The sequence below is a fragment of the Heterocephalus glaber genome, unplaced genomic scaffold (assembly GCF_053883595.1).
Source record: "Heterocephalus glaber isolate CG9 unplaced genomic scaffold, H.glaber_assembly_v1.0 deba00001600, whole genome shotgun sequence".
Classification (NCBI taxonomy): domain Eukaryota; kingdom Metazoa; phylum Chordata; class Mammalia; order Rodentia; family Bathyergidae; genus Heterocephalus; species Heterocephalus glaber.
The window spans coordinates 1,961,341-1,980,135 of record NW_028258372.1 but is presented as its reverse complement, the minus strand read 5'-3'; the positions used below and the strand labels follow the sequence as shown (position 1 = coordinate 1,980,135).

Here is an 18,795-nt window from a genome sequence, read left to right as displayed (position 1 = left end):
TTCCCTTCCCCTACCCCTCCCAATTCCCCTGCTCTTTTAGACCTTTTGTTCCTGTTACACAATATCAGTTATACATTTTTAAAATTACAATATTAAGATCTAGGAGACATTACCACAGATTTTACAGAATTTAAAAGGATATAGAAAACATATTACAAAAATCTTTTTTTGAAATAAATTTGACAACTTCTAAGAAGTAACTTAGAGGACAAATTAATGAAACTAACTCTGGAGGAAATATAAAATTTGAATAGCACCTATTAAAGAAAGTATATTCCTAGCTTGAAAATCTACCTATATGAAACAGCAGGCTCATAAACATTTTAACTGATAAATTATATCAAACAAAGCAGAAAAAGAAAGGATCACTTCCCCCCTCATTTTAGGAAATCAACATTGTGCTAATCCTAAAACTGAATAAAGATAATAGAAGAAAAAAGTATGAATATAGATAGAAATTTGTTTAACAAAGCAAACTATTAGAAGTCAGATCTGGCAGGATGTAGGAAGTGGTTTTATTATAGGGATGGCAGTGTTGGTTCAGCATTGGAAGATTCACCCCCAAAAGTAATCATTTTAACAGAGGAAAGGAGAAAGCCATATGATCCTGTCATTAGTTGGAGAAAGAGTATTGGACTAAATTCTACAGCTGTTCATGGTAAAAGCTATCAGGAGACTAGAAGTAGAATAGAACCTTCTCAACAGATCAAAGACATGTACTCCATACTTGCAACAAAAACTCCTTCTATGAATGGAGACGATACGATGCTTTCTCCCTAAAGGGGGGAACAAGGGCAGATATGCCTACTCTTCATCTGTCCGTTAGACTTTGAAACATAGGTCTAAACCAAAATAGTCTGGCAATAAAATGACACAATTAGGATAGGATTGGCAGGGCAGAAGCAAAATCTTTATATGTAGATGAAATGATCATCTACAGAGAAAATACTAAGAAATCTCTAGGAGCCCCTAGAACTTGTACTTGAATTTAGCAGGATTAGAAAACACAAGGTATATATAAAAATTCAGGTCTGTGTATACTTGGTATAAATGAAGAACTGGATATTGAAATTTTAAAGTTATGTAGGAGTACAAAGGACCCAGAAAAGCCAAAAACAAAAACAAAAACAGTGTTGGAAGACGTTCAGCACCCAATTTTAAGACTTCTTCTAAAGCTACAGTAATCAAGGCAGTGTTGGTATAAGGAAAGACATATAGCTCATTTGAATAAAACAGAATCTAGAAATAGAACCACACATATATGGTCCACTGAGTTTTGAAAGATTATTTAACATTAGCATTTTATAGAATATAAACTCGATTTAAGAGCTGAGGAAGAGATAGTGTCTTCAGCAAACGGCACTAGAACACCTGCTATCCCTATATAAAAAATTAACCTCAAGCCTTTTCTTCCATACATGAAAATAAGTTGAAGGGATCTATGAACCTAAATAAGAAAGCCTAAAAGTATAAAACTTTAAGAAGAAATTATAAGGGAAAATATTTATGAATTCAGGGTAGGCAAGAACTACCTAGGATACAAAAACCATGATGTATAAAAGAAAACAAATTGATAGATGAGATTCCATCAAAATTTAGAACTTTAAATGACATCATTAAAATGAAAAGTAGTCCTTAAACAGACCATATTTACAATACATATAACCTATGAGCAGAATATATAAAGAATTCTTAGAGCTTATTAATAGACAACCCAATTAAAATGTAGACATAAGAAGATGATAAATAGCCAGTATAGCACAAGGAATGGTGTGCAATTCTAGAATCAGAAAAATACTAATCAGTACAATAATAAGATTGAATTATACACTCACTAGGGAGATGAAGTCAAAAGTTTTAAAAGCCTTGTCATGACTGACTTTTTCTTTTTGTTGGATTCTCCCCCTTTGCATTTAATTTGTTATGCCCAATGGATTCATTCTGCTGGATTTCCTGGGGTTGTGATCCTCATTGTCTTTTCCTAGGGTATTGTCTAAAATTTTTTGGAGTGCCGGTTTGGTATTCATGAAGTTCCTGAGGTGCTCTTTATCGTGAAAGTATCTTATTTCTCCATCAATTTTGAAAGATAGTTTTGCAGGGTACCTCAATCTAGGTTGGAGGCTGTTTTCCTTTAGGGCTTGAAATACATCACTCCAAGCTCTTCTTACCTTGAGGGTTTGCACTGAGAAGTCTGTTGTGATTCTGATGGGCTTTCCTTTGTATGTGATTTGTTTCTTTTCTCTCACTGCTTGTAGAATTTTATTCTTCTGTTGGATCTCTGGAATTATATATTATTATATGCCTATGTGTAGATTTTTTTTGATTAAGGCTAGCTGGAGTCCTATATGCCTCACTTATCTGTATGTCAAGTTCTTTTCCCTTCCTTGGGAAGTTTTCTGCCATCACTTCTGTGAAGAGTTTTTTATGTCGTCTACACTCTTTCTTCATTGACTCCAATCAGTCTTATGTTATTCTTCTTTGCATTGTCTAGCAGCTGCTGGATTGATTTCTTGTGTTCCCTTACAATTTTAAAGCAGTTTTTCTTTTCCTCCTCACTAATTGCAATCTTATCTTCTATATGTGAAATTCTATCCTCACATTGGTTCATTCTGCTGCGCAGACTTTCGATGGAGTTTTTAATCTCTTGGAAATCTGTATCTGCTTTATGGATTCCATTTGTTTCCTATGTTGGGATTCCATCATGTTCCTCAGATCCTCTATTTTTTTTTTTATCTGTGTCCTCTCTAGATTTATTAACCATGTCTTGCACCATGAGCACAATCTTTGCTGTTATCTGAGTAATTATTTTTGATTTCAGTTTTCCCAGATCCTCTTTTGTTGCCAGGTCAGAGAGTCCAGGTGGTTGAGTATCAGAGTGTTCCATCTCATTTCCCTTTGGGGTTGCTGTAGGTGATCTGGAAGTCTGTTTTTGAGGCTTGTTTATGTGTCTTCTCATTTCCACGGTGGGGGTGGTGATGGTGGTGGTGGTGGTGGTGCCTCTGGAGCCCACGCGGCTCATCTTCTGTGCCCTAGGAGCTTGGGAGGGCAGCGGGGGGAGCTTCCTTGCGGGTGCTGGGACCAGCTCAGCTTCTCTGCCCTAGGAGCCTGGGATGGAGGTGGGGAGCTTCCTTCCGGGTGCTGGGACCGGCTTGAAGTCTCAAATTCTTAATGCACAGAATATACTATCTTCTGTTTTTTCTAATTTTAAAAATATTCTTTAGGGCTGGGAATGTAGCTCAGTGGTGCCTCACTTGCGTGGCAAGCACAAGGTCCGGACAATTGCTGGGGGCCGGAACGCCAGCACGGGCCCTGGAGACGCCGAGTGTGGGGGCGAAGTGTTTTTTTTTTTTTTTTTTGGTACCGGGGATCGAACTCCGGTCCTTGAGCTTGCATAGCAGGCAGCGAAACCACTGAGCTGAATCCCTGGCCTGATGCCCTTTCTTTATTTTCTTCTGTTTGGGTTGTTTTTTCACTCTTGAGTTTTGACAGTCCTTCATGTTCTGGATATAATTTTTTATTTGATCTGACCATTACAAAAGCATGTAACATACCTTTTCATTACTGTAACTATGTCTTTTGCAAAGCAAAAATTGTAATTTTTTTTGTACCAGGGATGGAACTTGGGTCCTTGCGCTTGCGCAACAGGCGGCGAAACCACTGAGCTAAATCCCCGGCCCCTAAACCACACTGTCTTGATAAGTAATTTTATATTAAGTCTTAAAATTAGGAAATTTGATTTATCCAAGTTTTATTCTTTTTCAAAATTGGCTGGATTATTCTAGTCATTTTTCCACACAAATTTTAGAATCAGTTTGCCAATGTTCAAAACAAATTCTGATAGGATTTTGTTTAGGAATGTGTTAAGTTTATAGACTAAATTGAAGGAGAAGTTGACATTCTCACTGTGTTGAATCTTCAAATTGGTGAATGTAGTATTTATTGATATTTATTATGTGTTCTTTGATTTTCTTCCCATCAGCATTTTATAATTTTCAGCATACAAATCCTATACATGTTTTAAAAAATTTATTTCTACTGTTTCATCTTTTTGAAATTATTATAGTGTTTACTCTTTTCTTTTTGCTAGCATGTAGATATTTAGTTTTTTTTTTTTTTTTTTTTTTTTTGAGACAGGGTCTCACTATGTAGTTCAGGCTAGCTTTGAACTCACTACATAGTCCAGGCTGGCCTCAAACTCACAGTATTTCTCCTGCCTTAGCCCCCTGAATGCTGGGATTGCAGGTAGCTCATTTTTGCATTGACCATATATCCTGAGATGTTTCCAAGCTGCGTTATTAATCCTAAGAGTTTGCTGTAGAGTTCTTATTTTTTTTCACATAGACAATCTATATTGTTTGCCAGAGGGCATAGTTTTATTTCTTCCTTCCAATCTGTTTGTCTTATGTTTTTCCTTTTTCTTGCTTGATTGCACTGGGTAGAACTTCTAGAATGGTATTTATCAGGAGTGTTGAGTATGGATATTCTTGCCTTGTTCCTGATCTTAGGAGTAAAAGCATTTAGTCTTTTATAATTTGTTATGATGGTCTCTGTAAATTTTTATATATGTGGAAGGTCATGTGTTTAAACTTTTAGCTTTGTTAGCTTTGAATTTTTTTTTTTTTGTACCGGGGATTGAACTTAGGACCTTGCGCATGTGAGGCAGTTGTGGTGCCACTGAGCTAAATCCCTGACCCCTGTTAGCTTTTAATTTTGAATGTAATCTATATTCATACATATTTCCACAATAATTTGTCACTTTAAAGGAAATAGAAGAATCTACTAAATGTTAAATTCTTGATCTCTTTCATTATTGCAAATGCCCAGTGTTAATTCAGTGGGAATTAATTTTTTAAATATTATTAATTGTTTTGGTACATTTTAGGTATGCAATATAATGACATTCATCACTGGAAATTTGCACCTTTACATAATCTATCTTCGTTCTTATTTTTTTCCCCATTCCCTTGCTCTCCCTTCATCCTCCGCCCCTCCTTATTTACAAAGACTTTTTTCCAATTTTTTCATTTTCTCATATTAATTCTATTCCCTTTTTTTTTTGAAATAACATTACTTTAGTGCTCCAGGCATTTTAAACATTCACAAAATTGCCTTATTTCAGAAACAATTTCTTCATAGGTACAGAGTCTATGTCCAGGATCAGAGACATGTACATTGCTGAATTTCCTCTACAGCACCCACATGCTACATGCTACCTGCTATGGCACCTTGTCTTCCTTAGTAGCAAACCCTCTGGCAACCCCGCAACATGACTGGCTCCACCCCATCAACACAACTGCAACTGTTCATGAAAACACTTTGTAGCTTTACTGACCTGTGAGTTCTGTGGATCCCCGCACATTTCCAGTACTCCCAGATGTTCCATGTGCCTGAGCATGACCCTGGGGAGCTTGCAAAATGTCATGTCAGCCAGGACAGAAGCTGGCACCTGCACTGCCCCATCATTCAAACCCTGAGGTACCCACTCCCCTCTTTCCGTTCCCCTCCCCCTCCCACTTCCCCTTCCCCTTTGCCCCTTTTCTTCCTATTTCACATTGTCTATTATACCTTTTAGTCCTTATTTACACTTTCAGTTTCTCACACTAGAGAAACTATTTGGTATTTACACATGTGCGTCCTGTTTATTTCACTTCAGAGTATCGCCTCAATGTGCATCCACTTAGCTATAAATGTCTCTAATTTCTCATTCTTTATGGCTGAGTAGCATTCCATTTTATAGAAAGGGAATTAATTTTTTATTTTTTTGGTACCGGGGATCGAACTCGGATCCTTGCGCTTGTGAGGCAGGCGCTGGAACCACTGAGCTAAATCCCCAGCCCATGGAAATTAATTTTTATTGTTAAATCTTGGAAGACTTCTTGAAAAAATACTTAGCTTTGGCTTAATTTGGTGACAGTTTTAATAGAGTAATTGTGAGGGTAGGGAAGGTGGTTAGTGTGGAATAAAGTTTGCTTAAAAATTTTGAAAAATGGCTCTTAAGTTTTTTTCCCTAGAATCTAGTTTTATTCTAGTCTTTTGTTTTTGACTCTTAAAATTGCTTAGTATAAAACTCACATACCAAAATACTAGTAAATGGAGTTTAAAAATGTAAACAATTCCTGGATTCATCTTGTTTATTGATATTTTGTATATGCAGATATTAAGAGTTTATTTTAAGCTGGGATTTAGCTCAGTGGTTTCGCCGCCTGCTGCGCAAGCGCAAGGACTCGAGTTCCATCTCTGGTACCAAAAAAAAAAAAGAATTTATTTTAAACCGCAAATTTTATTTAACATTTAGGATTTTACTTTTTTTTGAACCTTTATTGGAAAATAGTTTAGAGTGATGCTGCAGTTGGTAAAATTTGATGTAAAAGAACTTTAAAAATTATCTAGAGACAATGTGCTATTATACTTTATTTATTCATTCTTGAGATTTTTATAATGTAGAGAGCTGCAGTTCCTTACAGTCTTACTCAGTTTGGGCGGATGGAACATGACACCATAGCCTGGGTAGCATAAAGAGCAACCATGTATTGACCCGATCCGGGTGGAAGGTCCGAAATGCAAGTAGCAGCAGATTGAGTTTCTGATGAGGGTCCACTTCTTGATTTCCAGATGGCTGCCTTCTAGCTTTATCCTCTCATGGCTTAGAGATCATTTGTCTTTTTCTTACAAGGATGCTAACCCCTAATTACTTCCGAAAGGCTTTAATTCCACATACTGGCACATTGGGGAGTAGAGGTTCAACACAGTAGTTTTTGGGGGACATTCGATCCATAGTACTTATTGCTTTCATGGAAACTCATTAGAGAGTTGCATATCCCAAATTTGTCCTGTTGACCTTTCTGTCTTACATAGGAGTTCTTATACTTTAGAGAACTAAAGGATCTTTACAATGTCTAGGCATGGTTTGTGCAGGTGCTGCCTCTTGGGTCCAGACTCCCTGGCTGGCAGGTGATAACCAGCCCAAATATTCTTGCCAACGAGTACACCTGCAGCTCTGCAGGGAGCGTAGGGAGAGAGGAGCAGGAGAGGGGGTGAGAGGGAGGTGGAGTTTGATAGGAAGGCAGTTGCCTGTGTCAGCTGGGTGCTTTGGGGGATTCTTCCGGTTGGAGTTGTGATTTTTTTTGTGTGCGTATGTTTGTGTGTGAGGAATGCGGTTTAAAAAGTCAGTGTATTTATATGAAATTATGGGTTTTCTGAAAGCTAATGTCTGAATTGCATCTGTCATATTGATTAATGTGCTATTTAGTGTACCTGGTCACTGAGATGAGAAATGTTTAGTAGAGGATAGCCTTACGTTTCTGTATGTCCTGTCATTCATGTCCTACGTGTGAAAAATGAAAAGAGCAGGCATGTCCCTCTTTTTTCATACTTATTTGTACCTTGACATATTAATATTTAATATTAATAATAAAGATATTGATATTCAGATATATTACTTTCATCACTTTATCTTCTTTGGTTTGTTAGAACCCTAACCTAGCAGCTGAACATTGACAGTGAAGTAACCGTCAGAAGAAGACTTGAGTACCATAAACTGCCCACTGTGCTTCCAGTTAAGCCAGCTGGACTCCTCTCCTCTGGGGGGCAGGAATACACTGGCTGCAAACAGCAGTATCATTGGTAGTGGACACGGCCTGTTGCTTGTGTGAGTTGTCCTAAGGGACCATGGGAACAGTGGGTAGCTGTTTCCAAAGGATGTTCGTGTCTCTGACCTTGAACTGTTCCCAGTCCAGGCTCAAGACAAATAATATGGAGTGACTTCGGAGAGTCCCCGGGCCTGGCGGCTAAGGTTCACATTGGCGACATCATTGTTCACCTGCACCAAGCTACAGAACAAAGAGCTAGTGTTTGACACCCTACACAGGGCCAAGTTCAAGTTCCCTGGAAACCCAAAGAACTAGACATTGAAGAAATGGAGTATTACGAAGATTATATGGAAGAATTGGAGGACTTGGGGTAGCTCAGAAACAGCTGGTCCCTGATTGCTGTGGGTCATGTACATCCCTAGTCTCGGTCCTTGGCTTACATAGCAAGCCCTGGAACACTGCAGGGCTTACCCTGTGCTGCCTCTTCAATAATACCCACCAATAAATCCTACTTCCCACCCCTTATAAAACTCATCAGTGTAGCTTCATAAAATTAATACAGTCTATGACTTCTGAATCTGTAGCTGGTTTCTGAAGGGACTTATTTTGTAATCAGTATAGTAATGAGAGTTGGTAGTAGTAGTTTTGTTTTCTAGAGGCTTCTCTTCAGAGAAGACAATTCTTGCATGTGTCTAAGACAGTGATTTTAAGTCATTGTTATAGTAATTAGATTATTAAGAAGTAGACAAAGTAAGTTGGCACACTGGAAATGACTTAAAGGACTCAATGACATTGTGATCTGTTGATTATTATTGGCCTGAGTTAGACTAAGCCACTGTCTGATTTTTTCCCTAAGGATAGGCAAGGGAGTTAACTCAAGCTCATTTTAAGGTTGCTGTCTTTGGTTTAGTACTGAACTGGCAAAAACAAAACAAACGAAACTTCCCCCAAAACAGTTCACGGCTAATGCCCACCAGAGCCTTTACAATTGTTCTTCCTGCCCTGCCAAAGTACCTCAACTTCTCATTTTTGAATAGCTTATATTTGTATGTGAAGGACAAAATGGATATAGCTAGCGGCATTAGGAATGTAACCTGAATACTAAAATTTTAATCTCTAGGAGAGCCAATTTGGCTGTCTTAAAAAAAAACACTTTGGATCACGGGGCTGTGAGATCCAGTCCTGCCGGGGTTACTGACTCTATGCTTGTGGGCTTTGGTCATCTCATCCAGCCAGGGTGGGTAGTTGTGAAATACTGTTTAATTTTTCTCCATACATTAAGAGATATGTGAACCTTCATTTGTTTTCTTAAATTCTGAACTTACTGGCACAGACAAAGACAGATTGGCTGCAAAAATTGTTGTAGCATTCCCAGCTGGGTTTTAAATTTTAGTAGATATTACATTAAATAAATAGTGATGATGATATTGAATTGAGAAATCTGAATTTTAGTAGATAGTGCATTAAAATAAATAGCGATGATACCGAATTGTGAAAAGGAAGTATATCTTCCTTTTAGGGATTTACTAGGTATATTAATGTGTTAAAGTCTTTGAGGAATTATGCTGTAAAAATATTTCTTTCCTAAAAATAGGTAAACCAAAATTGATTATCAAGCCCTTCATTTGAGAGCATGGATTTTAACAAATACTGGTATTTCAGGAGACATGGTTAGTGACACAGTGCTTTAGGATGATACTTTTCAAGATGCCTTGGCAATGAAATTCTTGATACTATCAGGTTCTTTAAAATAAGTATAGTCCTTTACTGAGCCAGTGGGAACTAATGCTTGCAATGGAAATTTATGAACTTTAAAAGGAATACTGTTTTAAATTTCAGCTTTTGTGGAATTTGTTGGTTGAATTTTTATGACTATTGAAGTTTACCTAAAGATAAATTACTGAGTACTGGCACTCTAGTGAATTTACAGCATTTTGTTATAGAATTATTACTTATTTTGATAATTGCTAACATAGCTTTACATGAATTTGGTTTGAGGGTTTAATTTTATTCATTTTCAGTAAGGTTGTATTCTTCCCTCACATTTCTCATTGATAGTCTTATTTTTTTCATCAACTTTTCAGTGACTCCAAAGGGAGTTACAGTTAGAGAGAGTTGCTACTAATAGACATTTGTTACCAGTAGACATTTTATATTTTATGTATGTGGCAGAAATGAAAGAATAAATGAAATCTAATGGTGACAGTGTTATGTGGAAGTAAACTTATTTATTGCTGAGAATATTACAGGTAAGAGGCAATATAGTACATTGGAGAGAGCCCTAGACCAACGGTCAGAAAATTGAGGTCCTAATCCTAAATCTGAAGACATATAACTTTAAACAGCTCTCTGCATTACCTTCTTTTCTTGGCCTTTACAGGGTTTCTCACAGTAACCATTCCTGCCTAACTCGTAGGTTGTTTTTTTTTAAATTTTATTTTATTGGTACATCTTAGGTAAACAATATAATGACATTCATCATTGGAAATTTGCACCTTTACATAATCTCTCTTGGGTCTTTTTTTTCCCCAGTCCCCTGCCCTCCCTTCAACCCCTCCATCCCTCCCTATTTACAAAGACTTTGTTTCCATTTTTTCATTTTCTCATATTAATTCCATTCCCTTCTTTCCTTTCCCCTTCTCCTCCCACTTCCCCTTCCCCTTCCCCTTTGCCCCTTTTCTTCCTATTTCACATTATCTAGTATACCGTTCAGTCCCTATTTGCACTTTCAGTTTCTCACACTAGAGAAACTATCTGGTATTTACACATGTGCGTCCTATTAATTTCACTTAAGAGTATCGGCTCAATGTGCATCCATTTAGCTATAAATGTCTCTAATTTCTCATTTTTTATGGCTGAGTAGCACTCCATTTTATAAAAAAACCACATCTTCTTTATCCAGTCTCCAGTTGATGGACAGTTGGTCTGCTTCCAAGTTTTAGCTATTACAAATTGTGCTGCTATGAACATGGGTGCTCATATATCACTGTGGTATGATTCTTTTAATTCTTTGGGAAGATACCCAGCAGGGGAATAGCTGGGTCAAATAGGACTTCCAGTCCTAGTTCTTTGAGGTATCTCCATACTGATTTCCACAGTGGGTACTTGTAGGTTGTTGAATAAAATGAATCATTCAGCTGGGTGTGGTGGCTCACACCTGTAATCCCAGCAGTCGGGAGGCTGAGGCAGGAGGATCACTTTGAGTTCAAGGCCAGCCTAGGCTACACAGTGAGTTCAGGGCCAGCATGAATTATAAAGGGAGACTTTGTCTCAGAAAGACAAAACAAAACAAATAAAATGAATCATTCATACCAAAAGCTTTGCAAATATGAATGTACATAGTTACCCCCTCTAGCATTGTGTTTTGAATGGAATTAGGTAGTACGGATATAGATTATGATATAATAATACCGAGGCTTAAAAACACAATCTATGACTGATTCTTGGAGCCTTCATGGAGTGGCGAGGGAAAGGAGAAAGAGGGACTTGCAAAAGAGAAGCGAAAGCTCCAAGAACAGGAGAATCCTTAAAGTGCATTCCGGTACTTTCCAGCCAGGACTTCCCCTGAGGATTGTTTGTTCTGTTGGGGAAGAGACCATTGATACCTAACAGATAGCTTGTTTTTTTTTTTTTTTTTTTTTTTTTTTGGTACTGGGGATCCAACTTGGGACCTTGTGCTTTCCAGGCAGGTGGCGGAACCGCTGAGCTAAATCCTGGCCCTTGATTTAATTTCTGACACTAAGTGTATTTCCCTTTTCATTTGGGATATATTTGGAGGGCAAAGAGTAATTCTTCCACTGCACCTAAAATGAGAGTGAAAACCTTCACGTAAGTAGTTTAAGAATGTTCAACTTTGATATTCTGAGTTTTTGGAAATGACCATCAGTTGCTTTTATTATGAAAACTTGAAAAGTCCTAAAGCCTTCATAGTGAGGACTCGATGTCATGGGAAGAATCTAGGATGAAATGCTTTCCAAGCCTCTGCTTAAGAGATCTGAAAATAATTTGGGGAAACTTACCTCCTTTCCCTGGTCACTCTGTCCTGTTGGACCATGAGTTTCCCGAGGCAGGGTCACCATGGTAACCCCAGCACATAGCAGAGGTATTAAGATGGCTGGGATGTCATCATCACATTGACCATTCCTGAGAAGATGGTTTAGAAATTGTGGATATTCGTAGGGGCTGACTAATGAATTTTGCATGTGTAGAACACATATAGTTGATTTCCAAGAGAATCCAAAAATGTGACCCTTCTAAAATGTATACCAAACTAAGAAATAATTTTTTCTTTCATAAAAAGATCATTTGCATATGTTAAGCAAGATTATTTAAAATAGGAAGCTACTTTAGTATACTTTTTCTGGGAGTACCAGAGATCCAACTCAGGACCTTGCACTTGCAGGATGGGCTCGGTGCCATTGAGCTAAAGTCCCCGGGCCTAGTATACTTTTAAATGCAGGAAATCAAATATCAATTAGAAAATGTAAGATACATCTGACTAACCCTTACTCTGAGTGATCTTGTGTTGATTATTTATGATCAGTTGATTATTAGAGGACTGATTATCCATGACTTCTCTTCTGATTAGTAAGTACATTTTGAAAAAGTATACAAAATTTATATAAGGGAACTAAGTTATCTAATTCCGTGACATACTAATTAACCAAAATATGACCAATTTAATTTTGTGGCAAGGTGTATGTGTGGGAGGAGCAGACTGGTGTATGAAAGTAATAGTTAAAATGAAATATCTGAATAATACACTGTTGTTAGTTATCTGTTTTAGCCTCATTCTAAATCTGTGTTGTCTAATGTGGTAGTCATTAGCCACATGTAGGGATTAATACAAAAGAACTAAAGTTAAAATTCAGCTCCTTAGTTGAAGTAGCCATTTCAGGGGCTCAGTAGACACACACACGTGGCAGTGGCTACAGTGCTGAATGGTCCAGTAGGATCATCTCTGCATCATTACAGGAAGTTCTGCTGGTTAGCCCTGTTGTAAATTAATGAAAATTGCTAAGAGAGTATACCAAATTTTTTAAAATTTATTTTTATTTTTATTTATTTTTTGGTACCGGGGATCGAACTCGGGACCTTGCCCTTTCAAGGCAGGCGCCAGAACCACCGAGCTAAATCCCCAGCCCTAGAGAGTGTACCAAATTTGTAAACCCTGAAAGTTGGAGAACAGAATGACAGGAAATGATGGTCTGGAATTCTTAGGTGGGACATATCAGGACAGTTAAACTCTCTAATAGAAGAGAGGGAACTAACTTTTTAAATCATGCAGCTCTTTATGTTACTTGATGTTCATGATAGCCAGATGAGGGTGGTGGTATTGTCCCCATTTTATAGATGAGATCAAGCCTTAAGTTCAGGAACATAATTTGAATCAAGGTATGCCTGACTTTAAATGCATTATTTTTTGATGTCATTTTGGACCTCAGGAGTAACACTGAATTGATCTTACCCCAGTGCTTGGTACTGTATATTGTCATTGGTCATCAAGGACAATTTTCTTCCTCCCACCTGTGGGCAATCATGTTTAATGTGTATGTGGTTTTCTTGGGGGGTGTCTGGTTTTGCAGGATACACTATTGTAGCTTCAGGTTCATTAATTTTCCATTTACATAGATGATATTATGTAGTATTAATTTATATCATACAGATTATACATACTAATATAATGTGATGTTTTCCCACTCTAAAATGCTATTTTTTTTTTTTAAAGTTTTTTGAGTCAGTCTTTCTATGAGTGTTGGACTTTTTGGCCTTTGTAGTCAGAAAAGTTTGAAAGAATCTTGTCTTCTAGGTGGATACACACACACACACACACACACACACACACACACACACACTTTTGGTATTGGGTATTGAACCAGGTCCTCGGCGTGGTAAGCACATACTCTACTATTGAGCTACATCCCCTACCTCTGCTCAAGGAATATTGATTGATAGGATTATTTGTCTCTGAATGGTTTTTTTTTTTTTTTGTGGTACCAGGGATTGAACTTGGGTCCTTGTGCTTGTGAGGCAGGCGGTGGAACCACTGAGCTAAATCCCAGGCCCCATGAATGCTTGTATTTAAAATTTTTATGTTACTTTTATTTTCGTCTTTATTATTAGGTGGCCAGTGATCATCTGTCACTGATATTGGTGTGTCGAACAATGTGACTGCCTTTTTTTAAATTGAAATTTTATAGGTCTAATTGCAGATTCACATACAGTTGTAAGAAATAATATATTGAGGGCCAGGAATTTAGCTCAGTGGTTTCACTGCCTGCTGCTCAAGCTCAAGGACCCGAGTTCAATCCCCAATACCAAAAAAAAAAAAAAAAAAAGAAATAATATATTGAGATCTGTTATACACTTTGCTCAAGTGCAGCTGTTCTTTATGCTTCTGATCCGTGTGTAAGCTTGGAAGGATGGTAGGAAAGCTTGGTAGAATTACATTAAGAAAGAATTTTATGAATATAATACGTGTGCTGAATTTTAGCTGATTTTTTCTTTAAATTTTAGTATTTCAGGTAGTGAAATTATGTGGCTGAATTTTTAGTGATAAGTATTTTTTTTTTTTTTTTGGGAACCGGGGATCGTACTTGGGTCCTTGCACTTGCACAGCAGGCAGCGAAACCACTGAGCTAAATCCCCGGCCCGTGATAAGTATTTTTTAAGCAAATTAAAATTTTATGCCAATACTGTTGGAAGTAATTATACAAATGTGAAATCTTAAATTTTGATAATGATTATATATTTCTATGTATGTTTTGTTTTAGGTTGTTTCACGGAAAAACCCAGAGGATGTCCAGGAGGTAACGTGTTTATCCATATGAAAATTTCATTTTCTATTTTTGACAAAAATTTAATTAAATACTTTATTGAGGAAACTGCCTGAATTATTTGTATGCCAGTCTTTGAATTTGTATTAAGATTGCCTTCAGCTTCCTAAAATAGTAGTTAAATGTCCTGTTTCAGACCTACTATAGGTGTTTTAGTAGGTGTTAATTTATATAAATAAGAATTTGAGGAATTATAGTGCTATTAGTGATAATTGTTCTGGTAACTAATACACTTAAGATTTCTTTGTTAATTAAGGGCCTCTATTCATTTCAAGTTCATGATATTTGTATAGTAAAACATAAGTATTTGGTAACTAGTATTAATTTTAAAGATTATAGTGACAAATTATGGGTCTCCTCCACTAGTTTTATGTTGAATTGACATATTGACATCTTGAAAACCTGCTTTAGATGTAGATGTTTCTTTTTAACTTTGTAAGGTAATTCTTTTGTAGACTCTTCTTTGCATTTTTTTCCTTTTTCTTTCTTTCCATCTCTCCACAGTGATGTCAGTCTATTACATTTTTACTTACAAGTGTGGAATTCTCTATTTGTAATTACTTTGTGCTTGTCAATTTTTTTAGGAATTCTTCTTTTAATGTTTCTTGATTTACTTTCATTTTGACCCCTGCTCATTGACCCTAAGACCAGAAGACATATATTGGCGGTGGGGCGGGGTGGGGGGTGGGATTGTTCTTGCTGAAGAGTTTAAAACATGCAGTTAATTTGCAGTCCTGATTCTGCCACCTGGTTGTTCTTCCCCAGTTGAATTTGCATGTCTGGGTGAGGTATGAGCTTTTTATTTAGCCATAGGCCCCATGTCCTTCTTGACCATACCTGGCTTGATTCATGCATTTGAGTTGATTATTTGGTCGTGGTTGATTTGAATGTGTGACCCTTGGGTTTAGAAAATATTTAAATGTTTTACCTTCCAATTCCTTAAGGTATTGTGTCTGATATGACATTTGTATTTGTCCTGTGATTAATAAAAGACATTTAAAAAAGATTTCACGCTACTTTCCTCACGGGTTTTAAGATATCGTCCTTTCCCCCACAATAGGGAGAATATTATTAATTTGGAAGAAAGGTTCTATATGCCTGTGAGTGTTATTTGTACCATTGTTTAATGAAAGTAATCTTTACTTAAGTATCAATTGATTATTATGAACTATTCTTTAGATTTCTACTAATTTTGTTGAATTAGTCAATACCAGGCTGTTCTACTTTTGAGAATTTACAGTTCTGTTACAATTGAAAATGGGTCGTTTCCTTTGCATGCGTCGTCTGATTGCTGTGCTGTAGTTTGTAGCTTGATGTTCCACTTTTCCAGGGAGAATCCTGAATCAACCTACCCATGAACATACTCTCTGCCATTTCCTTAATCTTTTTTTGGGGGAAAACTCTTTTATAATAACAACTGTTGGTGAACCATTCATCAGAAAACTCTTGTAAGTGTCCTTTAGTTAGACAATTGCATGGTCCTTTGTTAGAAATAATATAAATTCTTTAAAAAGTCTCCTATCCAGTCAGCTTCTTAAAGTATGGAAAAACCTTGAAGTGACCTTGATCAGTACTTTTTATTTCTCACTTATCTCATTTAAACGTGGGAATTTTCACTTAGGAAAGGAATTGACTTTGACTTTATTTCCATTTTCTTTCCTTTCACTTTTTCCATTACCTAATTAATTTAGTTATAGCTTTAGAATATAGTTGGGCTTCATAAGAACTATTGAGGACTAGTAGATGTACTGTTATTGTAACCAAATATAGGGCCAATGATATCCTTATAGAGCTGGACAAGTTTTGCTCTTTTTGTTTTATATACATTTGGCACTATCAGATATCAGCATTTTCTTCCTAAGAATGTTAAAAAATATTAACATGGAGTAAATACTTTAAAGTTGCTAGGATAACTGACTTCTTAAAAAGTTTTTATAATTTCCTCTAAATTTTTATTTAAAAAATATGAGTGAATGTGCAGTGGTACATCAGCTGTTGATTTTTGGCCTCTTCATTTGTAGATGGTCTAGAACAGTGGTGGGGAACCTATGGCACTTATGGTATTTGTTTTTAAGACAAAAGATGTTAATGTATGAGTTGTTTTTTCTAGACTGAGTCCTCAGTGTTCAGGTTTAATTGCAGTGTTGCCACTTTGGGATAAATATGTGGGTTTTGGGTTGCAGTCTGGGCTCTCGTCTCTAAAAGCTTCACCACCTCTGGCCTAGAACACAAGCCGCTTGCGAACAGCAAGGGAAGACTGTGTTCCATTTTTCCCCAACTGTCCTAAGAGTGGCCTGTAGCTCTTTCTGTGAGGCAGGAGGTGGAACCACTGAGCTAATCCCCAGCCCTTTGTAGTTCTTTCTGTATAGGCAGCATATCTCACTGGTAAATTGGGAATGGAAAAGAACTGAAGTTGACCTTTCTATTTATCATAGCAGAAATTTCTAAATTTTGTGTCTTTTCATAAGATAGTTTCATAAAATAGTTTTCTTAGAGAAATCTTATAAGGGAATGAAAAGCCTCTTGAAAAGAGGAGAAAAAATAAAAAGGTAATGGTGGGCTGGGGATTTAGCTCACTGGCACTGTGCCTGCTTTGCAAGCACAAGGTCCTGAGTTTGATCCCCAGTACTGGAAAAAAAAAAAAAAAAGAAAAAGCTAATGGCACGGTAGTGACATTTGTAAGGAAAGATGATCCAGCAAGTTTAAAATACTATATAAGAGGGCCGGGGATGTAGCTCAGTGGCGCTATGCCTGCCTGGCAAGCACAAGGTCCTGAGTTCAATCCCCGATACCAAAAAAAACTATATAAGAGTGAAAAGGCCCAAGTTAATTGAAGTGGGTGATTTCATAAAATATAGGGATCTAAAAATTTTGATGTAATTCTTTATAATTGAAAAGGAGGTATTTATTGCATGTAACCATTTAAGGGAATATTCTAATGAAAAAGCGAGGCTCATTAAGTTTGCAGTCTGTATATGGTTGTCATTGAATAACATTTCATTGATAAATTTTTTTCAGAATGACTTTAATGAATAAAAAATTTTTGGAGGTTTGGTTTAAAGTAATAGATATTATAAAGTTATTTTTTTCCGATAGGAAAATGTCAAAAATGTATTAAACAATTTTTGCATATGTCTTTGGAACTTTATGTGGCCCATATATAAACATCAGTACTTGCTGATGTACTAGCAGTGTGCTTTTATTCAGTTGTCCAGTTTGAAGGTTTCTGGAAACTTCAGTTTAAAAAGGAGTATGAATTTGACAAAAGGAGGCAGTGGATGCGATATTTGACAGTGCTCGTAGGTATTTTGGTTCATTAGCCCTAGTGTTAGGATAAAGAACGTGTGAGGGAATTTACGCAGTGGTGTGGTGAAGAAACAGCTCCTTGTGTCAGCAGTTCTGATTCTTGCACTGACAAATTATATCCTGGCATTTTAGTCACCGCTGTGATTGAATTATTAAATTTTGCCTTTTAAGTTGTTCTCTATCTGAAAATGATCTTGTCTAGAATAAAAGTTTTACCTGCAAACTTGTTTCCATAATCTGCAATCGTGGGAATAGCTCTCCTGTTCATGTGGCAGTGGCTTTCACCTCATGTGATCCCCAGTTCATATTGCCATTTTCCTCATGTAAGGTAGCTTTCATAATCCTATTGCTTAGTTCCTCCCATCCCTTAGCAGTGCAATGCTAATGCAAATTGATATATTTTAAAATAACACCTTTTTCCTCATGACAGAATTATGTTCATGTATCAAGATTAGAAACTACAGAGAAGCAAAAAATTGATGGCTAAAATCTCACTGTCCTGAGGCCTTTCAGTTCTCAAGTGTTGGCTGGACTCCGTCAGTCAGTTCCTTTCCTTCTGTTTAGCGCAAGTCTTGGTTCTTTGCTGTCTCGCTCACTTCCATTTTCAAGTAAAGTCTCTTTTTCTTCTCAGTGGCTCAGGTGTCAGCATTTCCGTCTATTCCATGTTCACTCCTCTCTCCTTAGGAAGGCTAAGAAACCTTTCCTCATTTATTATATTACCTCCTGACCACCCCTGGCTCCCAAGGAGCAGGTTTGGCTCTTCAAGCCCACACCCAGTGAGAAGCCTGACGGTCCCTAAACCAGCCATCCAAAGCAGGATTTCTTTCTTCCTCACGCCACTTCTTCCTTGCTTCCGCCTCAGGGGATGGCCCCACCCAGTTGTAAGAGCCAAGATTCTAGCAATACCTCTGTGGCATCTTTCTTTTTAAAAACTTCATCCCATGTGCCCCTCACCTCCTTTATTTTCTTGCTCTGCTGACCAATTCCCTTTGGATAGAGCCTTCTCAGGTGTCCCCTGTCCCAGCACTGTGCCAGCCTGCTTGGTGTTGACCATGCCATCTATG

General features: G+C 37.2%; 1 protein-coding gene and 1 non-coding gene across 10 annotated transcripts in view; both read left to right on the top strand.

Annotated features, from left to right (window-relative positions):
- The window catches only part of Rps6kc1 (ribosomal protein S6 kinase C1), a 176,162-nt gene that overhangs the window by 6,879 nt on the left and 150,488 nt on the right, over nucleotides 1-18,795 (top strand). For all 9 annotated transcript variants that reach the window (XR_015444471.1, XR_015444473.1, XR_015444469.1 and 6 more), the window contains exon 2: nucleotides 14,363-14,398. Coding sequence is in view for 5 of the 9 variants with exons in the window: in XM_004853554.4 (XP_004853611.1) it covers nucleotides 14,363-14,398 (36 nt within the window). In the remaining 4 variants the exon portion in view is untranslated. The remainder of the gene's footprint in view (nucleotides 1-14,362; nucleotides 14,399-18,795) is intronic.
- LOC147823054 (small nucleolar RNA SNORA70) lies at nucleotides 7,545-7,680 on the top strand. Its single transcript, XR_015444591.1, has one exon. It is a non-coding gene; the product is annotated as a small nucleolar RNA SNORA70 (small nucleolar RNA).